Genomic DNA, 24320 nt, shown 5'->3' with positions numbered 1-24320 from the left:
GTCCAATAAGCCCTTTATCTGCACCTATACTAATTTTTTTTTTTTTTTTTTTTAATCTATGCCCACAAGTTAATATATTTTTTCATCACTGGCTGTGCTGCATCCATGAGATGGTGGAAAATAGCCACTGTGGAGCATCATTGATGTGATTGGGTTATTTTTCCTTTCTGTTTTAAAGCTGCCCTACAACTGTCTAGTTTTTTCTGCTCTCTTCTCTGGCTGAAAAATATTGGCAATCGACTCTCTACATACTCCTGGCAGTGGTAATTTTGTGTAATCCTATATGTTCTTATTGCTGCAGCTTTAAACCCTTTTTTTACTTATTTCCTCATATAGGCTTTCTTCTGTTGCCTGTGCTTTTTTCAAGGTTTTCATATACTTTCAGTGCCCTTTTGACATGCTTCCAACAGTCTTATTTTTTTATATGGGCATGGAGATGAGCAGCTCCTGAAGGTCAATTATGCTGGTGTTGGTGGTATTTTTAATTTTTTTATTTTGTTCATATCTAGGCTGATGACTCAGAGCACTGAAATTGGGACACTTTTTGTTTTGTTATATTTTTATTGCTTTTGTGTGTAAATATGTTTCTCAAAGGACAAGCAGGATGGTAGTCCTCGCATATGGGTGACATCACAGGATGGAGCCCAATCACGGAACACTTTCGTCAAAGTTTCTGGAACTTTGACTGGCCCCTACTGGGCATACCCAGCATGGTACTAACCCTGCAGCCAGCAGGGGTCCCCCTTCAGTCTTCTTTTTTCTGCGCAGCAGTAGCCTCGTGGTTAAGGAGCTCTGCAGAGATTCCTGACAGGAATTTTCCTCACGGAATTACTAAAAGTTAATTTGCCCCACAGGGGTCCCTCCTTTAACTTTTTCAAGCCACAGTACTCCGGTAAGTTTTGTTTACCCCTTCTCCATCAATTACCGTCGAGTTTGGCCCTCGCGGCCTACTGGTCGTCGATCGTACCGCGGCTCAATTTTTTCCATGGCGTCGGGGTTCCGTCTGTGCCCGGACTGTAATCGCACCATGTCCATCACAGACCCCCATAAAGTCTGTGTAATGTGTCTTGGACAAGAGCACGATGTCTTGACCTGCACCAAATGTGCCCTAATGACACCAAAAGGTCGCAAGGCCAGAATGGAGAAGATGGAACTTTTCTTCCGTGCTCAAACCCCGACTCCGTCCATTGCATAGACGTCGTCGGAACCGGCTCCATCAACTTCGCGCCAGCATCGACCACTGGCCGGTGACCGTCCGGCATCGACGACATCTCGGCCTTCGACACCCTCTACTCCCCCTCAGGACCGAGGGGATCGTAGAAACAACATCGCCATCGACATCAAAAGTCTCGGACCATCGAGGGAGCAAAATCATCGACCTCGCCATCGTCCGAGCCGCCGTTGAAGAAACTCCATCCAGAAAAGGCACCGACCTTTTCGACGACCGGGTCACCGAGGCAACCCTCACCTGACAAGGTATTGGGAGCCGCGACTCCGCCTTTAACGGTGGTCCCTCCGGCTATGCCTCTGCCTCCTGTTCCGGAGCTGGGGCTGCTTGCTCCAGGTCTCCGAGAAGAACTGGACAGGATGGTTCAGGAAGCCATCGACAAGGCGATGCAATGACTCCAGGTTCCTCCGACACCGGTACCGATTGCTTAACCGCCCACTGACCCGATTCCGGCAGCGTTGGCACCGCTGCTCTCCAGGATGGATGTGCTCATTGCCGCTTTTCCACCGATGGATCCCGGGTCGCCGATGGCTGCGGTGCCCTCCCCGCTTACTCTGTCATCGGGAGGAGAAACACTGTTCCGCATCCCTCCATCGGGAGTTCTACCTCAGCCATCGATGCTGATATGTTCATTGCCACCAGTCCAACCATCGGTGCCGATACGCCCGTCAGCGCCACAGAGTCATCCATCAATGCCCTCGATGCCTGCGCCGGTGCCTTTGATGCCTTCATCGGTGCCTCCAATTATTCCTTCGATTCCTTCGGAGCCTCGACCAGGACCTTCAGGTATCCCACCACCCCATCCTCCTCTAGTCCATAGAGGAGCAGGTGCTGATCCCTATGATACCTGGACTGATGATTCTTCCCCAGACACCGATGATTTTCCTTCGCCACCTTCACCCACTGAAAGTAGAAAGTGTTCTCCTCCAGAGGACCTTTCCTTTATAAATTTTGTGAAGGAAATGTCTGAATTGGTTCCCTTCCAATTACAGACTGAACAGGATGATAGACATCAGATGATGGAGTTGCTACAATTCCTGGATGCTCCCAAGAAAATAATCTCCATCCCTATCCACTAGGTTCTTCTGGATCTCCTCAAGAAGAACTGGGAACATCCTGCTCCATTGCTCCAGTCCACAGAAAAGCTGACACTACCTATTTGGTGCAATCAGCTCTAGGTTTTCAAAAACCTCAATTGGATCACCAATCTGTAGTGGTAGAATCCGCACAGAAAAGAGCAAAAAGATCAAAACCTCACACTTCTTTTACTCCTGGCAAGGAACAGAAGTTTCTAGATGACATTGGTTGCAGTGTCTTCCAAGGATCAATGTTTATCTCCCGAATTGCCGCTTATCAGCTCTATATGACCCAATATAATAGGGTCATTTTTAAGCAGATACAAGATTTAACAGACTCACTGCCTCAACAATTTCAAGAACAGCTCCAAACCCTAGTAAACAAAGGGTTTGAGGCAGGCAAGCACAAGATCAGATCATCCTTTGATATCTTTGATACTGCTACTAGAGTATCTGCAGCAGCTATTTCGGCAAGGAGATGGGCCTGGTTCAAGTCTTCCAACCTCCGCCCTGAGGGTACAAGACAGGTTATCTGACCTACCCTGTGTAGGAGATAATCTGTTTGGCGAACAGTTCAACAGATGGTGGTGGAACTTAAGAATCATCATGAGACCCAAATATAGCTCTTTGATGCCTTCTGACTATTCTTCAAAACAGCCTTTCCGAAAGGACTCTAAAAAGTCATTCTTCCGCCCGAAGAAGTCTTACCCGCCACCAACCAGTTCACGTGCCACGAGACCTTTTAAAAAAGCCCAGTCTAGTCAGACATGGAAACAAAAACCGCAAGCAGCTCCTCAACCAGGTCCTGCTTCAGGTTTTTGACTTCCACCTAGAGTGCAGCAGCCAGCTTCCATTGCCTCACATACCAGTGGGAGGTCGACTGTGCCACTTCAACAACATATGGCACTCAATCACCTCAGACCAATGAGTACTGGCAATAATTGCTCAGGGTTACCATCTGAACTTTCTCTGTGCCACCGGCCTCCCCACCTCTATCGACGTGGAGAACATCCGATCACTCCATCCTTCTGGATCAGGAAGTCTCCCTCCTTCTCCAGTCCAAGGCAATAGAACCCGTACCTACTCTCAGCACAGCCTAGGATTCTATTCCTGGTATTTTCTAATCCCCAAAAAATCGGGAGGCGTTCATCCTATTCTGGACCTACGGGCCCTCAAGTACCTCCAGCGAGAGAAATTCAAGATGGTAACCTTAGGTTCGCTTCTTCCTCTTCTACAAAGAGGAGACTGGCTCTGCTCTCTGGACCTCCAGGATGCACACACTCATATTGCGATAACTCCATCTCATCGCAAATTCCTGAGGTTTCTAGTAGGCCCCAAGCACTATCTGTGTCGAGTGCTTCCATTCGGCCTAGCGTCTGCGCCACAAGTCATCACAAAATGCCTCGTAGTTGCAGCCTTCCTCAGGACTCAAGGTGTTCACGTCTACCCCTATCTAGACGATTGGTTAATCAGGGCTCCCACTCAGCAAGCTGCTCTGTCGTCCCTCAATCTAACCTTACACATTCTAATTTCATTAGGATTTCTCGTCAACTACGACAAATCCTACTTAATCCCATCTCAAACCTTTTTCATTCATTGGGGAAGACTTGGACACCTGCAGGCAAAGGCTTTCTGATCTCGACAGCGAGCTCTCACCCTCGTGTCTCTTGCGCACCTGCTGCAGTCTCAACACTCCGTGACTGCATGCCACTTTCTCATCCTCCTGGGACACATGGCGTTCTCAGTTCAGGTCACACCAATGGCCCGTTTGGCCATGAGTTATGCAGTGGACTCTAAGGTCTCAATGGACTCAAAGCATTCAGCCCCTGTCGACCATTGTCCACAAAACAGACTCGCTCCGTCAGTCTCTTCCTGGTGGAAAAATCAGATCAATCTCCTCAAGGCCTGCGCTTTCAGGCTCCAGACCCTCAATTAACTCTCCACCGATGCTTCCAACCTCGGCTGGGGAGCCCATGTGGCCAATCTGCAGACACAAGGAACTTGGTCTCCAGAGGAAGCCAAACACCAAATAAATTTCCTGGAGCTTTGAGCAATCAGATATGCTCTCAGGGCATTTCCGGATCACCTCTCAAATCAAGTTATCCTGATACAGACGGACAACCAGGTGGTCATGTGGTACATCAACAAACAGGGAGGCACGGGCTACTTCCTTCTGTGTCAAGAAGCTGCACAGATATGGGCGGAAGCTCTCTCCCATTCGATGGACCTCAGGGCCACCTACTTGCCGGGGGTGGACAATGTGTTGGTAGACAAGCTGAGTCGCATCTTTCAACCGCACGAGTGGTCTCTCAACCCCTCAGTAGCGAACTCCATCTTCCAACAATGGGGATATCCTCAGATAGACCTCTTTGCGTTTCCTCAAAACCGCAAAGTAGAGAACTTCTGCTCTCTCATTCGCAACACACTCTCAGCCCAGAGACGCATTCTCCCTCTCGTGGGCAACCGGTCTACTCTATGCATTCCCTCTACTTCCTCTTCTCTCGAAGACTCTTGTAAAGTTACGTCAGGACAAAGGAACCATGATCCTGATACACCTCACTGGCCACGCCAAGTGTGGTTTCCAATACTTCAGGATCTCTCCATTCGCAGGTACATTCCCTTAGGAAAGGACCCACTTCTGATCACTCAAAGCGACAGGTGCCTCCGCCACCCCAATCTTCAAGCCTTGTCCCTGACGGCATGGATGTTGAAAGGTTAATCCTTCAGCCACTTAACCTTTCTGAACCAGTATCCCATGTCCTGATTGCTTCACGGAAGCCTTCCATGAGAAAATCTTACTCTTACAAATGGAACTGGTTTATGTCATGGTGCTTTTCTCAGTCCCTTGACCCCTTTACCTGTCCTATCACGAAGCTTTTGGACTATCTCTGGCACTTATCAGAGTCAGGTCTAAAAACTTCTTCCATCAGAATGCATGTCAGTGCGGTGGCTGCCTTCCATAAAGGTGTCGGGGATGTTTCTATATCAGTACAACCCCTTGTAACATGTTTTCTGAAGGGCTTGCTTCACCTCAAGCCTCCATTGCGTCCTCCGGCCCCTTCTTGGGACCTCAATCTCGTTTTGGGTCAGCTCATGAAGTCACCATTTGAGCCTCTTCAATCCTGTGATCTTCGCTATCTCACATGAAAAGTGATTTTCCTTCTGGCAATCACTTCGGCTTGGAATTAGTGAATTACAGGCCATAGTTACCTATCCGCCTTACACTAAACTTCTGCAGGACCGGGCAGTACTCCGCACTCACCCTAAATTCTTGTCTAAGGTAGTTTCGGACTTTCATCTCAATCAGTCCATTATACTACATACCTTTTTTTCCAGGCCCCATTTCAATCCAGGGGAACAGGCTCTGCAAACCCTTGACTGTAAACGGGTTCTAGCATTCTACCTAGACCATACAACTGCCCACAGGAAAAGCACTCAACTGTTTCTCTTTCCATCCTAACAAGTTAGGGCAGCCTGTGGGTAAGCAGACGCTCTTTTCCTGGTTGGCGGACTGTATATCCTTTTGCTATCAGCAAGCGGGCATTCCATTTCAAGACCATGTTAAAGCACACACTGTGAGGGCCATGACGACTTCAGTAGCACACCTATGATCTGTGCTGCTTCCTGACATTTGCAGGGCTGCCACATGGCGTTCTCTCCACACCTTTGCAGCCCACTATTGCTTGGACAAAGCTGGAAGACAAGATTCCATCTTCGGCCAATCTGTCCTGCGTAACCTATTCACAATGTGACGTACCAACACCCTTCCGCCTGCCCGGTGGGGTTCAGGGTGCCCTCGGCCAAACTTCACCCCAGTCCTAGTGCCTTGGTACATTTGGTGCCTGGGTACATTTGGTGCATACTCGGACATCCTACATTTGGTGCATACTCGGACATCCTCAGCTCGGTACTCACCCATATGTGAGGACTACCATCCTGCTTGCCCTGTGAGAAAGCAAATGTTGCTTACCTGTAACAGGTGTTCTCACAGGACAGCAGGATGTTAGTCCTCACGAAACCCGCCTGCCGCCCCGCGGTGTTGGGTTCGTAACGTTTTCTTATTTTATTTTTCAGCACTGCCTGTAGCTTTTAAACAAGACTGAAGGGGGGTCCCCTGCTGGCTGCAGGGTTAGTGCCATGGTGGGCATGCCCAGTAGGGGCCAGTCAAAGTTCTGGAAACTTTGACGAAAGTGTTCCGTGATTGGGCTCCATCCTGTGATGTCACCCATATGTGAGGAATAACGTGCTGTCCTGTGAGAACACATGTTACAGGTAAGCAACATTTGCTTTGTTAATCATGAACATAAACAACCAAGCTTAGAAATATGCACTTAAGCAGAAAACAGGCAATATAGTTAACATGACAGAGAGCAATTAAACAAGGATCATTCCCTCTCTGTCCTCAATCTTTCCCACTCTCCCATTAACATAGTGATTCCGTTTATGCCCATATTGATGTTCATTTATTCCAGAAACTTAAATATATAGATATAGAGAAGTTGTCAGCTTCTGTTCATGTACAGATTCATTGAAACATAAAATTGGAACAGGAATATCAAAACTTGCATACAAGTGTGCCTGCATATACATACAATGGCTGCAAAAAAGTATGCCCCTTGAAGATTTTTCACATTTTGTTGTTAGTGCATCAGACTTGCATACATTTAAACGAAGATTTGTTTTCCTCTTATCAATATACCATACTCTACAGCTTTCAGGGCCAACAATATTTTATTGGTTGTGCTTATAAGTTTCTGTACCCCTGGCAGAATTTGTAAGATGTGTAGCGTTTTAAGAAAACATGAGTAATCGGACAAAACATCTGTTATTTTTAATGTGTTTCAAATTAAACTATTATACATCACAGAATAGCACAATCATTAAATAAACCACAGCTATAAAGGAAATAATAAAATGGTCCTGTTCAAAAGTTTACATACGCTTGAATGTTTGGGCTAATAATATACACTCAAGTTGACAGATTGATTATGAAGGGTAAGTATCCACACCTGTGCTTGTATATTTGTAATTGGTGTCTGTGTATAAATAGTCAATGGGTTTCTTAGCTCTTGAGAAACCCTTCAGCATTTCATCTAGGGCTACACTGACTTTGGTTTCTGAAGCATGGGGCAGCAAAAGAACTGTCAAAGGATCTGCAACCAAAAGTAGTACAACTTTATAAATCAGGACAGGAATATAAAATATATATCCAAATATTTAGAAATGCCAATCAATACTGTTCATACTCTGATCAAGAAATGGAAAATTATGGGTTCTGTTAATACCAAGCCAGGTTCAAGTAGACCAAGAAAGGTTTCAGAAAATTTGTTGGGATGCAAAGAAAAATGCACAAGCAACTTCAACTGAAAGTTAGGTTTCTCAGAAACAAAGTGGTGTAGGTGTTTCAGCATGCACAATAAGGAGTACTTGAAAAAAAATGGGGTGCATGGTAGAATTGCCAGAAAAAAGTCATTTCTGCACCAATGCCACAAAACAGCCCACTTACAATATGCTAGACAGTACCTAAAGAAGTTTCAAAACTTCTGGAACAAAAGAATTTGGAGTGATAAGACCAAAGTCGAACTATGTCACAACCATAAATGCTATGTTTGGAGAGGAGTCAAGGCCTAAGAAGAGAAGCACACTATCCCTACTGTGAAGCATGGAGGTGGATCTCCAGCTGTTTTGGGGGTTTGGGAACTACAGCGGCACAGGGAATTTAGTCAAAATTGATGTTGGGATGAATGCAGTATCTTATCAGAAAATATTGGAGGAAACTTTGCATTCATCAGCCAGGAAGCTGCACATGGGGCACACTTGGACTTTTCAACATAACAATGATCCGAAACAGAAATCCAAGTCGACCCTTCAGAGACTGCAGCAGAAAGTGAAGGTTCTGGATTGGCCATCAAAATCCCTGGACCTCAACATTGTTGAACCACTTTGGGGAGAACTCAAACATACAGTTCATGCTAGACAACCAAAGAATTTACAGGATTTGGAGGCTTTTTGCCAAGAGGAATGGGCAGCTTTACCACATGAGAAAATAAATGGCCTCATTTACAACTACCTCAAAAAAAAACTGCAAGGGGGCAATACACGATATTAAGAACTAAGGCTATGCAAACTTTTGAACAAGACCATTTTATTTCCTTTATTGCTATGGGTTGTTTGTGCTATTCTGTGATGCATAATAGTTCAATATGAAACATTAAAAAAAACAAACCAAAAAACAGATGTGCTTTGTCTAATCACTCATGTTTTCTTAAAATGCTACACATCTTTCAAATTCTGCCAGGAATATAGAAACTTATGAGCACAACTGTATGTATTCTCAAAACCAAGCTGAAATCCAATTAGATAAGTCTCCATTCCCCTGAGTCAATACTTTGTAGAACCTTTGGCAGCAGATCAAACTGTGAATCTGTTAGAATAGATCCCCACCAACTTTGAACACCTAGATTTATCAATTTTAGACCATTCTTGTTTTAAAAAAAAAAGTCAGCTTTTGAGAAGTTCAATGGGCTAGCAATCTTCAAATCTTGCCACTGAAAATCTCTCTGGGAGATTTTTTTTTTCCTTTGCTGTCAATGTTGCTTTCACTTTGTGCTTCAGATTGTTGTCATGCTGAAAGGTGAACTTCTGTCCATTTCAGCTTTCTTGCAGAGGGCAGTAGGTTTTCCTGAAGGACCTTTTTCCATTCACTTTTCTTTCTTACCTGACAACCTGGAGAACACCAAACCTCTGCGAAGTATGGTGGTGGCAACATAAAGTTATATTTCCTCTAACTTTGTTTCCACCGCCATACTTTAAAATGGAATAGTATAGACCACCTTGGTTCTTCAACAAAAAATATGACCAGAAAACCAAACAAAGGATCAACATAAAACCCTTCAAAGGCCATTGTTTCATCTGGGAAAGGCTTCCTTGGGGACTTTCTTTGTGCTTTTCAGTGATACAAAATGCTGCTTAACATTTTGCTTCTGCTGCACGCACATGCTGCTCAGCCAGAGTCATTTTATACATCCTCTATAAATAAAAAAATTCAAAATACCTATCATATTGCTTTCTTTTCTGGGCATATTTTTGTTGAAGAACCAAGGAGGTCTGTCCTGTTCCATTTTAAACATACTGTTAGAGATGGGTTGTCATGCAGATGTTGGAATTGTGAGGACACTTCCAGAGGCTCATAGTATCAAGTTGAAGTTTACAACTTATATTTTGCAACATGTAAAGATGTAATTCTCAGAACAATTTTATAGCAATGAGAAATATATGTACATTTTTTAAATTTGTCTATTTCTACTTATGAATGTAGTAGTGAACATATATCTAGCCAGTTTTGATTATTACAAAATGTTAATGAATAAAGATTTTCTAATATTCTTTATGAAAGATATTTGTGATTCAACCCATATATTTATGTATATGATTATGTAATTACATATATATATCTTGGATTCTAGTTCAAAGAACACTAGAATAGTGAGAAGGTAGAGACTAATTTATAGTGTCTACATAGTCAAGAAAAAATTTGTCAAATATATAATAATCTGAGTTATAACCTGCCACTTTTAGATATGCCATGTTATTTCTCAGGGGTGGAGAGGAATCCTTTTTTATAAATAAAAAATATTCTGTAGATCCCTACCTGCTAATTTCATTTTTACTTGGCTTAAATTAATTTAAAAAAAATTTACAGCAGTTTTGCATGACTTATTAAACCATTTTTAAAACCTTTTTGTTTTGACACATTTTCTAGTTCATTCTTTTCAATATGTAATAAGCATAGTTGCAGTCTGCCTGTTGTGTTGAGATTTACTCTAGCAGTAATTCAGCACATTATATAAGTATATGTTTTCTCTCTTATGTAGACATTTTGCGGCTAACTCACTTTGCTGGGAAACAGAACAAAAACATTTTTACATCTTCTCACTCCATGTCAGGAATGGAAGAAGTGTCACATCCAGCTGTTGGATTTAAGGGGCATCTCATTCGCTTGATTGCAAATTTGTGTTACAAAAATAAGAATAATCAAGACAAGGTATGATTTTTAGCTATTTTTCTGTGGCGCACAATACAAATTCTAGAGTAAGACAAACACATGCTTAATGAGGTTCTGGAAGATTAGAACAACTAGAGATTAATACCAGAAGTTATATTTAGGCAGTCCCACTTAAAAATGTTTATTTTAAACATTTATTATCTGCCCTTCCTACATTTAGGTCATCTCCTCATGCTTCTCTTCATTAATCTATCTTTTACAACAATGCTTTTTGAAGAACAGGTTCCTTTTCGTATTATTGCTGACATCTAGGTTCTGGAAGGAGACATGCACAGTTGTGTAAAATAAACTGCATCTCAGAGACCCTGCATATGTTAGTCTTGTAAATCCTCTCTATGCTGTCAGTTTATGCAAGGGAATATCACATTATCGCTAAACAAAAATTCCTAGGCGTTGATGGGACCATATACTTTTTTAGCGAAACAATTATTTGTATCTCATTTTGGAGAAAATTCTACATTGTACAAGGATCTATTGAATTGTGTAGCATTTGAATGTTGCAGACATGAATTTGGAGAAACTAAAATGCATTTGTCGTATAACTTAGGTATTTATAATATCTACCTTTGTTTAATAGTATGAATTCAAATACAGTATTTTGTCTTTAGGAAATCCCAAAAATTAAATTTTTAGAAAAGAATGTCTTTAAAACGTGTTCTGCTATCTAAAGAATTTGCCTGTGACATCTGTATAAACTTGTTTACAAGTTAAAATCTGAGCCTGGTTTTACCCTTTCTTCTGCAATGCATTGTCATAAATTTATAACAATTGAATCTACAGTAATTATAAATCACCTAGGGAAAACAATGATATATAAGCACTTAAGGGATGAATACTCTAATTAGATTTTATAATCCACAAAAGTATTCAATCTCCTAGTTTCAGATAACCATATAGGGTGCTATACCACACTTATGCTTAGCCTTACAAAATAAATACTTATTACATAATAGCCAGAAAATTTGAAAAGCATGTCTATATTGTGTAATCTAAACTTTAAACTATGGAGCATACTGGAGATTCAGAAATGTAAAGAAGACACCATGATAAAAGCATAATTAATTGAAGATATCTGGATTTCCCTGGTTTTTGTGTCTAGCATTTCCAGACTTTCATAATCTAAAGTTATATTTTTGCATACTTTTTGTCTGCTGTTCTATAAGCATTTTCTATGGCAATGTGAGAGTGTAATATTTCATGCTTTGACTGTTTTAGATTATAAAGTGCATCATTTTTACTTGTTAGATGGATACAATGTACAGTGGCTTGCAAAAGTATTTGACCTCCTAAAAAGTCAGCAGATTTGTGTGGATTGCAAATGACACAGATTGTTCCAGACAGTATATTTATTGCAAACCAGCATGCTCTTAAAGTAAATGTGTAAAGTCACAATTCATTATCTCTCTGCATTTTTTGTAAGATAAAATTAAAAACTCAAAATTAATAGTGTTCAACCCCTTCAGACTAATACTTGGTAGAACCACCATTTGCTACAATAAAAGCTTTAAATCTGTTAGGGTAAGTTTCTACCAGTTTGCACACTGGGAGTGATTTTTGTCCATTCTTCCTGGCAGACTTGCTCCAGGTTGTTCAGGTTGGTTGGATGACACTTGTGCTATAGATTTTTGATTGGATTGAAATCTGAACTTTATCTTGGCCATTGTAGAACATTCACATTTTGTTCAACCACACTGCTGTGTTGCTTTGGCTTTGTGCTTGGGATCATTGTCCAGCTAATAGGCGAACTTTCTCCCAAGTTTTAGTGTGTTAGCAGACTGAAGCAGGTCATTTTGCAGTCTCTCCTTGTATGTTGCACCATCCATCCATCCTTCAATTTTAACCAGATGCCCAGTCCCCCTGAGGAAAAGATCCCCACAACATGATGCTGCCAACACCATACTTTACTGTTGGGAAGGTGTTTGCTAAAGAATGGGCAGTGTTAGGTCTGCACCACACACAGCATTTTGAATTTTGGCCAAAAAACTCCATATTTGTGTCATCTGACCATAAAACCTTATCCCATGTTTTAGTTGGGTCACTCTGATGCTTTCTGGCAAACTCCAGACATGTTTTGATGTGGTTTTTCTTCAGTAATGACTTCTTTCTAGCCACCCTCCCATGCAGGCCAGTTGTATGCAGAGCTCTTGATATGGTTGCCTGCTCCACTCCAGTCTTAGCCACTGAACTCTGTAGCTCCTTCAAAGTGATTGTTGGCCTCTCTGTGGCTTCCCTCATAGGTTGTCTCCTTGCTCTGACACTGAGTTTTGAGGGATGGCTTCTCTAGGCAGTCTGGGTGGTATGATGCAGCTTTGTTTCCTCACAATTGATCCAACAGTGCTGAATGGAATAGCCATGCACTTAGGAAAATAATACCCATCTTGTCCATGGCTATATCCTTATCTTTAATTTCCTTAGAACTCTCTTTGGTCTTCATTTTTACAGCTTTCCTTCAGATTCACTCTAACCGATAATACTGGAATTAGGTCATTTTTTATTCAGAAAAGCTGACCTTTTTAAATGATGCACAGGTAGCTTAAAGTTGGAAAATAACATTAAATATTTTTATTTTTATTTTTTAATATTCCGCTTTTCGCACTTTTCAGCACTTCAAAGCGGATTACATTCAGGTACTATAGGTATTTCCCTATCCCCAGGGAACTTATAATCTAAGTTTTACCTGAGGCAATGGAGAATAAAGTGACTTGCCCAGGGTCACAAGGAGTAACAGTGGGACTTGAACCCTGACCTCCTGGTCTACTTGGATTAAGCATTATTGGCTTGGCACAAGATAATTTCACTGTTTAACATCCTTGCAACGGTATTTGTTTTCTCTTCACTGTTTCCCTAAGTTTTGCATAATATTATTTTATTATTAGCCGTTAAAACGGGCGAGATTCCATCTGTCAGATGGGCACGGTTAAGAGCCGCTCTGTTCTCCACAACTTCCCTTTTTCCTTCCATCCCCTCTCATCTTTCCTTTCCTTCCCCTCTCACCTCATCTACAACCCCTTCCCTCTCCCAGCCCTCCTCCACTCTTTTTTCTCTTCTCCAGAACCTCTTACCCTTCCCACTTGTTCAGTGATATCCTCTTCCCTTTTCCTTCCCCTCTCCCCTCTCCCCTTTCCTTCCCTTTCTCCCCCTCCCTCAGCCCTCCTCCACTCCCTCTTTTTCTCTACACGTTACCCTTCCCACTTACATCCTCTTCCTTCCATCCCTTCTCATCTTCCCTTTCCTTCCCCTCCCACCTCAACCCTTTCCCTCTCCCTCAGCCCTCCTCCACTCCCTTTTTCTGTACTCCACAACTTTACCCTCCCCACTTACTCACATCCTCTTCCTTCCCCTCCCACCTCCTCCACAACCCCTTCCCTCTCCCTCAGCCCTCCTCCACTCCCTTCTTTTCTTATCCAGAACGCGCGCCTCCCCACCGGGGTTCTCTCTCTCGCGCACCTCTCCACCGGGCTCGTTGCTGGCCCACCCGACGCTCGGTGATGAGGCGCGAGAGAGAGACTCCCGGAGATCTCCCATTTCTGTGTCTGTGCCGCCGCTTCTCCCCGCGTGAGAGAGAGAACCCCCCCCCCCCCGAGACCTTCTGTGCTGCCGCCGCTGTCGCCACTGCTCCTCCCCGCCGCTTCCAAGCAGCCCTCCGCTGCTCCATTTCTTCCCAGCACCATGTGCTGCCCTCTGACCGTGCTCTTGTGCATGCGCAGTAAAGCTGCTCTCTACTGCGCATTTGCAGCACGTCAGACCAAGCCTGTTTATATGGTAGATCCTTTCTGACATGTAATGCCTTTCTCCCTGCTGCTTACCCCATTTCTCATAGTTTTTATTTTTTTTTAAGCAAGTACATGTCCAGATATTTGCTTTAGAAAACAAAATTAGAAACACAGGAAATGTCAACAGAAAAGGACCAATTTGTCCACTCAGTCTGCCTATTTGTCCCTACATACAATTGTTGTCATAGATCTTACATGATCACCCTCCTGCTGCTATTAAGGTCCCTTGGGTGACTATCCTATCCATGCTTGAATTCTACCATTACTTTGTCTCCTATAATCTCTACTGGATGTCTAGTTGAGGTATCGACGCCCTTCTTAATGAACATTTTTTTTTTCTGTTCCTTCAGCTTCATAAGGTAACGCTTGTTCTTGAGCTTTTCGTTCTATCGAAAGTCCTTCATTTTAATACTTTCAGCCTGCAAGATATTAGTCATATCTACCTTTCCTTTCTTTCTTTCTGATAGAGAGTATACCTTTAGATCCTTCAGTTTCTCTCTGGCTTATATTGCAGACCGTGCATCATTTTGGTTGTTGTCCTTTGAATTGCGTCTGCCTTATTAATGTTCTTTTGTGGATGTGGTCTCCATATTTTAACACAGTTTTAAAACCAGGATCTCCCCATAAATCTATGGAGGAGTAAAAGGTGGGCCCGTGCCGATAGCCCGGAGCCCACCCTTGACTGCGGCGGGCCGCAACATGGACGGAGGACCGGGGGTGGGGGGGCCAACAGAGGAAGACGAGGGATGCCGAAATAACACCCCCCCCATACCATTAGCGCCCCTCCCCCTTTTTCCTACCTGGCCTCCCGGAAGAAGGCAGAGATGGCCGACGTCATGGCCCTGCCCCGGGGCCTCGACGTCACAAGGCGGCGCTGACAGCGCCCTGTGATGATGCTCGTGGCCCCTTAAAGGGCCGCGGCAAGCTCCAAGCGATCCTTTTGGATCACATGGCAGGCGAAAGCAGGTCACGGCATCTGAGGTCTTCCGGAGGCTGTCGGGGCAGCGGACAGATCCTTCTCCAGCCTGAGGCCCTATTCTCATTTCCAGCTTCCTACATTGCCATCGTTGAATGGCTCAGGGTGCACCGTTTGGTTTCAGGCAGGATCTCTTCTTATTTTTGCTTCGTTTCCTTGCTAGTGGGTGGTTCGGTTGGGGGGGCTGTGGCGGCTTTCCTGTCGGGGGCCGGGTCTCTGTTCCCCTGCGCATTCCAGCGTGATAATGGGCGACTGCATTGCCCTTTCTCATCGCGCTTCCACCTCTGGGGGCGGCGGGGGGGGGTTCCCGTCCACTTTCCCTGCTGCCTTCCCGGCTTCAATTGCGTGTGCCACGCAGCCCGGTTGACCTCGCGGTGCCATGGCCCTATTGGCTATTTTATTTAAAAAAAAAAAAAAAAAGGAAAATATAAAAAAGGATAAGTTTTTTCTAGAGTGCAAGAGCGATACTGGTTTCTTTGGGGAAGCGGGTGGTTATCTGACTAGTTTTTGGTTGGTGTTCTTGTTAATTTCATTGCTGATCGGTGTGAGTGGGTGTCTCAGTTGCGTTCGATCGGAGCTGCGCTGTTTCCATCTTCGGTGTCCTTGCAGCTTACAAAAAGAAAAATTAAAAAAGAAAAGGGAAATTTTCTTTTTGGGAAGAGTATTTCCTTTTCATTTGGGTTCTCTCTGCCCACTGTGTGTGTGCAGGGCTTTTGGTTCCCTCACCCATGTGGCCCTGGGGCTTGGTTCACTCTCGAACACCCCCCCCCCCCCCCCCCCGGTGAGGTGGCGGCCCTGCACCCTCACGGGGAGGCAAGCTTTGACCAGTTGCCGGGTGCTCTGCTCTTCCAGAGGGGGTGTGAGCACGCGGGGGGATGACATGGGCATAGGCTCCCATGTGAGAAAAAAGACACAGGACTGCCGGGTGGGGGGGGGGATGGGGGAGGGAGGTTCCCAGGGAAATATTGCCTGCCTGGGTCTGGCCAGTTGCGAGCTCACAGAGGCCTTTCTGTTTTCAAGGGCGGTCAATTTCATTAGTTTTCCTTATTGCTTGCTTATCCTTTTACAGCATGTATGTGTGTGTGTGTGTGTGTGTGTGTGTGTGTATATATATATATATATATATATATATATATATATATAATATATTTGCTTTTACTCGTTGACCATTTGCATGTATATCAATTGCTGGGGTGCACTGTTTTTTCTTGCCTCAGATACCGCATGCATGGGACGGTTGGGTAGCAGGGCTATTGCCCCTTTAATTTTCGCTCTATTGTCTATAATCTCATTGGCACAAAAAAAATTAAAAATTTAAATTATAACTTTCCAAAACTGTAATTTTATAAGGCTACGGGCGTGGTCTTGCTGAATCATTGTGCGCATTAACTCTATTTACATTTCACAGCTCTAGCAGTCGGGCCAGACAGGTGTAGCTTACACCACACAATCGATTGTACTGAATGGCGATACGAAGATCTGGAAGGAAAAGGCGAGCAAGCCATCATACCGGAAGAGCCAGCAACACTAATGGTGTTGCAGGGGATGCTCATGCCTTACAAGTGGAACAACATGGAACCATGCAACGTGAAATACGTACCAGAAGTACAGGAAGAAGCCGAAGTCAAGGAAGAAGCCAGGTGGTCAGGGGAGTGAATAGGAACGAGGCGGAGAGGCAGTTAGCCGGTACAGCACTGCAACAAGATACAGAGGATTCACCAACGTCCGTCACTGTTGAAGAGACCGCTTTCTCGGCGCCACAGCCTCTCACCGCGGGGACTGGAACAGCGAATGCTACATGGCACGGTGCTCGCGAAGCCAATCCACCTCATGCTGGCAGAAGTCAAGAACCTGGCGCTTCCTGTGGTGATTCCATCCCCGCACAAACTGAGTCTAGTTCGGATCCAGCTACACACGGATACAGATACCGAAGATATCCGCCATGGTACAAAGAAGATGACGGCTGGTATACCAGGCCACCATGGGATAGCAACATCCCTTACACTCTTCCTGATTGGGAGCATGAAGACAGGCGGTGGGAAGGAAGCCATCAATGAGGCAGGAGCAGACGTCGTCCTTGGTGGTAATGGCAAACGCTACCGAATGCTACATCTCGTGATCAGGAGAAGGAACCTACCTGGTGGCCTACACTGGCTTCCGATCGCTACCCATTACACAGAATAGCAGAGAGCAACACTGGCGAAATTAATGAATCTTTCAGCCGTACCACGGCTGTTGAGGCCGTGGAAGGCGTCGAGTCAAGGTACAGAGATATCCCCACGCTTGACAACAGAAGCGACGACGAAAGGCCTTCTACCAGCTCTCAAGCGGGAAAAAAGGCAATGCACCGACCACTGTAATGTGGGTGAGTCTGGGATACAGGGGCAAAAGCCAGATTTGGTGCAATTAGCGGTAATAAAAAAGCCTAAACACAGGTCTAAGCGCAAGCGCAGATCTAGTTCTGGCTCTACCACCTCTTCCTCAACTTCATCCTCTGACTCCTCTACCAATAGTGACCAGCACACAACCGCTAACGTCGTAGACAGGGATTCCAGAGGTCCACCAGCGCTAACCACACTGTCGTAACTATGGGAGGGTGTGCCAAAGACTGAGAGAGAAAATCGAAAGTACATTGACATTTTCTCCATCCTGCATGGGCAGCGAAAACCTGGAGAGAGAAAGAAGCGGAGAGCCGGATCAGTGACCCTGGGCAAAGAGTTGAAAATACCAAAAACCATTGTCAACTGGATGATAGCTTTCATGCACATGACGAGTGTGGTAGGGCATCAAGATCCATCGCAATACGGTCCCATGTTGAGCTATGCTGTCAAAATTTTATGGGCATACCAGCAGCATGACTGTTGGGTATGGCTCAACTACGATGAGCAATTCTGGGACAAGATGGAGGAGAATAGATTCATGACTTGGGGAACCCAAGACGTTAGCTTATGGATTAACCAGATGACGCGAAAATCTATGGATCAAGGAACAAGGTCAAGGCTTACAAGGAGGACATTACCTGCTAGGTTCGCAGCAAGACAACCGCTGGGCAAGATAATACCTGCTGGAGGTATAACAAGACAGTCTGTTCCTTTCCGGACTGCAAATTTAAACACGTATGCACAGGATGTGCAGCACCTCACCCATTCACAAAATGTCCCAAAAACAGGCTTTGGGGAGTAAGCCAAAAGCGACCACCACCGGACCACTTTGAAAAAGCACCCTCGCCCATTCGATTGGAAGCAATGCAACCATGGCTGGATTTATATCCATATCATCAAAAGGCCCTTAAATTAGCCCAAGATTTTTGTCATCGTTTCGTTATACCTTTCCAAGGCCGCATTGAGGAAAAACATACCAAAAACGCATCTTCGGCAACACACCACAAGGATATAGTTCGAGCCAAATTGGAGGCTGAAATCGCACAGGGTCGAATAGCTGGTCCGTTCAGTAAACCTTTTCTGCACATGTTTCTCTCGCCATTGGCTGTCATTCCAAAAAAAGAAAAAGGAAAATATCGACTGATACAGAATCTCTCCTACCCACCGGGTCTGTCAGTGAATGACCATTTGCCACAGGAAGAGTGCTCAGTGCAATACGTTTCATTTGATTCCGCGGTAGCATTGGTGCGAATGTGTGAATACGGGGCCCTAATGGCTAAAGCGGACATCAAATCTGCTTTCAGGTTACTGCCAGTACACCTCCACAGTTTTCTGTTGCTGGGCTTCAAATTCAATGACCACTACTTCTTTGACAAATGCATGCTCATGGGTTGTTCTGTCTCATGTGCTTACTTCGAGCTATTTAGCTCATTCCTCCATTGGGTAACGGAACAACGGATAGCATCACACATTATTCATTACCTGGACGACTTTTTCTTCGTGGGGCCAACAGATGCAAACTCGTTACAACCTCTTAGCTGAATTTTAGAAGATTTCCAAGGAATTTGGTGTTCCTCTAGCTCCCACTGAAACAGAAGGCCCGGCAACTATTATCTCCTTCCTAGGAATTGAAATCTGTTCTCACAAGATGATCGCTAAGTTGCCGGAAGAGAAGGTTACCAAGTTACGAATTATTATCCAACAAGTGTCTACAGCTAAGAAGATTACCCTTCGTGTTGCTCAATCCATTCTAGGTTCACTAAACTTCGCTTTCCGTGTCATTCCTATGGGAAGAGCATTCATGAGGAGACTCACAGCGTCAACAGTGGGAGTCCAAGGACCCCATCATTTCTTACGGCTATCAAGACATCCGTGCTGATTTCCGTATATGGAACTCATTCATCACCAACTTTAATGGAATATCAGTGCTACAGGGAACATCACTGTCCAATTTGGATTTAAACATTCACGCAGATGCATTAGGAGGATGGGGTTTTGGAGCCATCTGTCAAAATGCATGGTGTGCAGCGAGATGGCCCGAGGATTGGATTTCACAAGCCTTACTAAGAACATAACTTTTTTCTGGAACTCTTTCCTACCTGAGTGACACTGGTTCTGTGGAGCAAAAGGTTAAGAAATAAGCACATTATGTTTTGGTGTGACAGCCTGGCAGTTGTGAAGGTATTAAATTCACAATCTGCCAAATGCCCGATGGTGGTCAGTTTACTAAGGGAAATAGTTTTAGAAGCATTACATAGAAACATAGAAATGACGGCAGAAGACCAAACTGCCTATCCAGTCTGCCCAGCAAGCTTTCGCACTTTTTTTCTCCGACATACTTATGTTTCTCTTGGCTCTTAGTAACCTTTTTTATTCTATTTCCCTTCCACCCCCACCATTAATGTAGAGAGCAGTGTCGGAACTGCATCTAAGTGAAATAGCTTAATTAGTTAGGGGTATTAACCACCGCAATAAGCAAGCAACACCCATGCTTATCTGTTTATCCAGACTATGTAATTCAGTCCTTGTTGATTGTTGCCTGAATATAGATCCACCTTTATTCAATCCCCCCTGCAGTTGAAGCAGAGAGCTATGCTGGCTTTGCATTGAAAGTGAAGTATCAGCTTATTCTACTTATAGCCCCTTGGCATGTTTGTATATCTAGGAGAGACTGAATTACTGTTCAAATTGTTTTATGAAGTTTTCCTGTTCTTTTGTTCCATGTATAACCTTGGGCCTCTACTTAGGCCTTGGGCATGTTTCTGTTTGTCTGTTCCATGTAAACCAGATTGATTTGTATTTCTTACAAGAACTTCGGTATATAAAAATCCAAAATAAATAAATAAAATATTTGGTTTGGGATATCAACCTCCGTAAAAAGCGAGCTACTCCCCGCTTTTTTGTGAATGTAAATTCTTTTTTCCACATTTCCTCATTGCCGCTGAAGCTTAGAGCAATGTTGAAGTCACATTAACCGTGTGTATGTTTATTGAATAAGGGTATTATCACCAGATAGTAGTCATCGTTCCCGTGAGCCACCCACTCTTCATTCACATCCTCTAGACTTTATGGATCCACAGGGTTTATCCTATGCCCCTTTGAAGTCCTTTACAGTTTTGGTCTTCACCACTTCCTCCAGAAGGTCATTCCAGGCATCCACCACCCTCTCTGTGAAGAAATACTTCCTGACATTGGTTCTGAGTCTTCCTCCCTGGAGTTTTAAATCGTGACCCCTGGTTCTGCTGATTATTTTTCCAACGGAAAAGGTTTGTCGTTATCTTTGGATCATTAAAACCTTTCAAGTATCTGTAAGTCTGTATCATATCACCTCTGCTCCTCCTTTCCTCCAGGGTGTACATATTTAGATTCTTCAATCTCTCCTCATAAGTCATTCGATTAAGACCATCCACCTTTTTGGTCGCCCTTCTCTGGACCGCCTCCATCCTGTCTATGTCTCTTCGGAGATACGGTCTCCAGAACTGAGTGAAGTACTCCAGGTGAGGCCTCACCAAGGACCTGTACAAGGGGATCATCACTTCCCTTTTCTTACTCTATATTCCTCTCTCTATGCAGCCCAGCATTCTTCTGGCTTTAGCTATCTCCTTGTCACATTGTTTCGCCGACTTCAGATCATTACACTATCACCCCAAGGTCTCTCTCCTGCTCCGTGCACATCAGCCCTTCACTCCCCATCGAATATAGTTCTTTCGGATTTCCACACCCCATATGCATGACTCTGCACTTCCTGGCATTGAATCTCACACCATGCTGCGCGCTAGACACGTGCCAGGAATATGTAATAGCGCTGCAGATTCCCTATCCCGTGCTAAATGGCCTTTGTTTCGTAAGCAGGTACTAACGGCAGCCGAACTGGGAACACCAATGCCAGCACGCTTATGGAACATTGGACGCCAACTACACAGGAATGAATACGCAGATCTGTAGCACCATCCACTTGGAACTTGTACTGCCATAGCTATGAAATAGTTGCCTCGTTCTTAAGGGAGAGTGGTTGGCAGCAAGGCCCTATAAGCGAGGACCTCATGGTCAGATACATCGACTCTTCAAAGGAGGCCAGAGTAACAAGGAGCACCGTACTAAAATGCATGGCCAGACTAGCATTTTTCATCAAAGCACGTGGTTGGGGCGATCAAAAAAAAATGACTGGATGGACACGAAAATCTGGGACAACCAAGGACATCAGGCATCCCATCACACACAGCATGCTCAGGACGTTATGGACACAGTTATCATCAATCTGATTTTCTGCTTTTGAAACGGGGCTTTTTCATCTAGCATTCTCACTGGCATTCTTTGGGGCATTCAGAGTGAGTGAACTGGTGGCTGCCAACAAGGAAGATGACTGAAATAGTGGACTGCTAGCGAAGAATGTAGTATACACTCCAGAAAAAATAACAATTACTATACAGAAATCAAAAACGGATCAAGAAGGCTGAGGCACTACATTATCTCTCAAGAGAGTTCCAGCATGCGTTACTTCTCCAATAAATAATATGAGAAGGTATCTGGCGGTGCGGCCCAAGGGTGGAGTGCACCTGTTGATACATGCTGACGGTACGCCACTTATCGGATTTCAATTCTCCGCAATCCTAAGAGCTGAGGTAACAGAAATGAAGCTGGACCCAAAACATTTCACCACACTCTTTCAGAATCAGTGCCGCCACAAGTGTGGCGCAGGCTGGACTTAAAACTGATGCTATCAAGAAAATTGGCCGCTGGCGATCTAATGCGGTCAACTCCTATGTCCGATTGGACAGAGTACACACAGCTAACAAGATTTCTTAATTTTATCTTGTAGATGGGCGGCAGAGACAGAGTATTGCATGGATTATCGGTCACTCGTATGTCCGTTGGGCAACTAAAAGATCTCGTGAACGGCAGTACGGAATACACTTGGGTCTGATGCCAAAAGGTTGGGGCATCGAATGGATGGGAAAACCAGGCATGCTATGGGAACAGTTGTTGCCCATCATACGGCGCCTGAAGCATGAGAGCACCGCCTGATGTCATAATCCTCCATCTGGGAGGCAACGACTTGTGTTCATGGACATGTAAGCGCTTGGTTCAGATGGTTAAATCCGACCTGGCCAACATACTAGTGCTATCCCCTGGTGCCCTGGTATGCTGGTCGGATATTATTCCCAGACCAAAATGGAAACAGTCAAAATTATGGAAGCGAGGGAGAAAGAAGGTTAATATACAAATTGGTGCATGGCTGCAAAAAATGGGAAGACATCAGATAAGACATCAGTGGGCTGACGATATGTCCCCAGGGCTGTTCAGACCTGACTAAATACACTTATCGGATATTGGATACGACATTTTTAATAATACTCTCCAAGATGCCATTGAGGCACAAGACACGTAAATTGGCCACAGCTTATTAGTGGGGGACACGAGGCAAGGGTACTCCCTACCTTGTGTTTTGGCGGGTACCCGGGCCGGTTGGGACAGATTACACGTAGTGCTGGTGTCATCACACGACGGCGGGGTTGCCGTTGGCACCGGGAGGCAAAAAGGATGGCCCCCTTGCTTGGGAACAAGGCGGGGGGCTCACATTGAACATAAGAAATTGCCATGCTGGGTCAGATCAAGGGTCCATCAAGCCCAGCATCCTGTTTCCAACAGAGGCCAAACCAGGCCACAAGACCCTGGCAATTACCCAACACCAAGAAGATCCCATGCTACTGATGGAATTAATAGCAGTGGCTATTCCCTAAGTAAACTTGATTAATAGCAGTTAATGGACTTCTCCAAAAACTTATCTAAACCTTTTTTGAATCCAGCTGCACTAACTGCACTAACCACATCCTCTGGCAACAAATTTCAGAGCTTTTAATTGTGCATTGAGTGAAAAAGAATTTGCTCCGATTAGTCTTAAATGTGCTACTTGCTAACTTCATGGAATGCCCCCTAGTCCTTCTGTTATCCTAAAGTGTAAATAACTGATTCACATCTATTCGTTCAAGACCTCTCATGATCTTAAAGACCTCTATCATATCTCCCCTCAGCCGTCTCTTCTCCAAGCTGAACAGCCCTAACCTCTTCAGCCTTTCCTCATAGGGGAGCTGTTCCATCCCCTTTATCATTTTGGTTGCCCTTCTCTGTACCATGTCCATCGCAACTATATCTTTTTTGAGATGTGGCGACCAGAATTGTACACAGTATTCAAGGTGCAGTCTCACCATGGAGCAATAAAGAGGCATTATGACATTTTCCATTTTATTAACCATTCCCTTCCTAATAAATTCTAACAATCTGTTTGCTTTTGTGACTGCTGCAGCACACTGAGCCGACGATTGTAAAGTATTATCCATTATGATGCTTAGATCTTTTTCCTGGGTGGTAGTTCCTAATATGGAACCTAACATCGTGTAACTACAGCAAGGATTATTATAGGGATGGGTTTCGAGGGGTGCGTTGAGATGGATAGGAATGTTGCAGTGGTGATTGGAAGGGACCGGTATGGTCAATTAGAAGGTGTTAGGAAGTTTCGGTGGGGACGGATGGGGCCACAGTACCTGTCCCCCCATTATGTTGGTGGGTGGTTGGAAGGAGCAGGTCTATTAGTCAGGTTTTATTAGTGGCCTGTTGAATGTAAGATCTGTAAAGAAGAAGGTAACTTTTATTCATGATTATAGTTTAGAGTTTAGTTTTGATGTTTTTTATGACAAACGTTATCAGAAAGGAAAAGGGTTTCAATCTCTAAAATATGCTCTATTGGACATACACTTCTAGGTCAAAATAGGGAAGGAAGGCAGTGGGGTGGTGTGTGTTTAGGGAAAATAGTTTAGGTGTGT

At 44.4% G+C, this 24320-nt stretch overlaps 1 protein-coding gene across 1 annotated transcript in view; it reads left to right on the top strand.

Moving 5' to 3' along the window:
- Window positions 1-24320, top strand: part of ATXN10 (ataxin 10) — a 434387-nt gene that overhangs the window by 288337 nt on the left and 121730 nt on the right. Inside the window, 1 exon segment of the mRNA XM_029600055.1 lies at window positions 10179-10348. Coding sequence (XP_029455915.1) covers window positions 10179-10348 — 170 coding nt within the window.

This window comes from Rhinatrema bivittatum, chromosome 4 (assembly GCF_901001135.1).
Source record: "Rhinatrema bivittatum chromosome 4, aRhiBiv1.1, whole genome shotgun sequence".
Classification (NCBI taxonomy): Eukaryota; Metazoa; Chordata; class Amphibia; order Gymnophiona; family Rhinatrematidae; genus Rhinatrema; species Rhinatrema bivittatum.
This window is presented reverse-complemented; position numbering and strand designations above follow the sequence as displayed.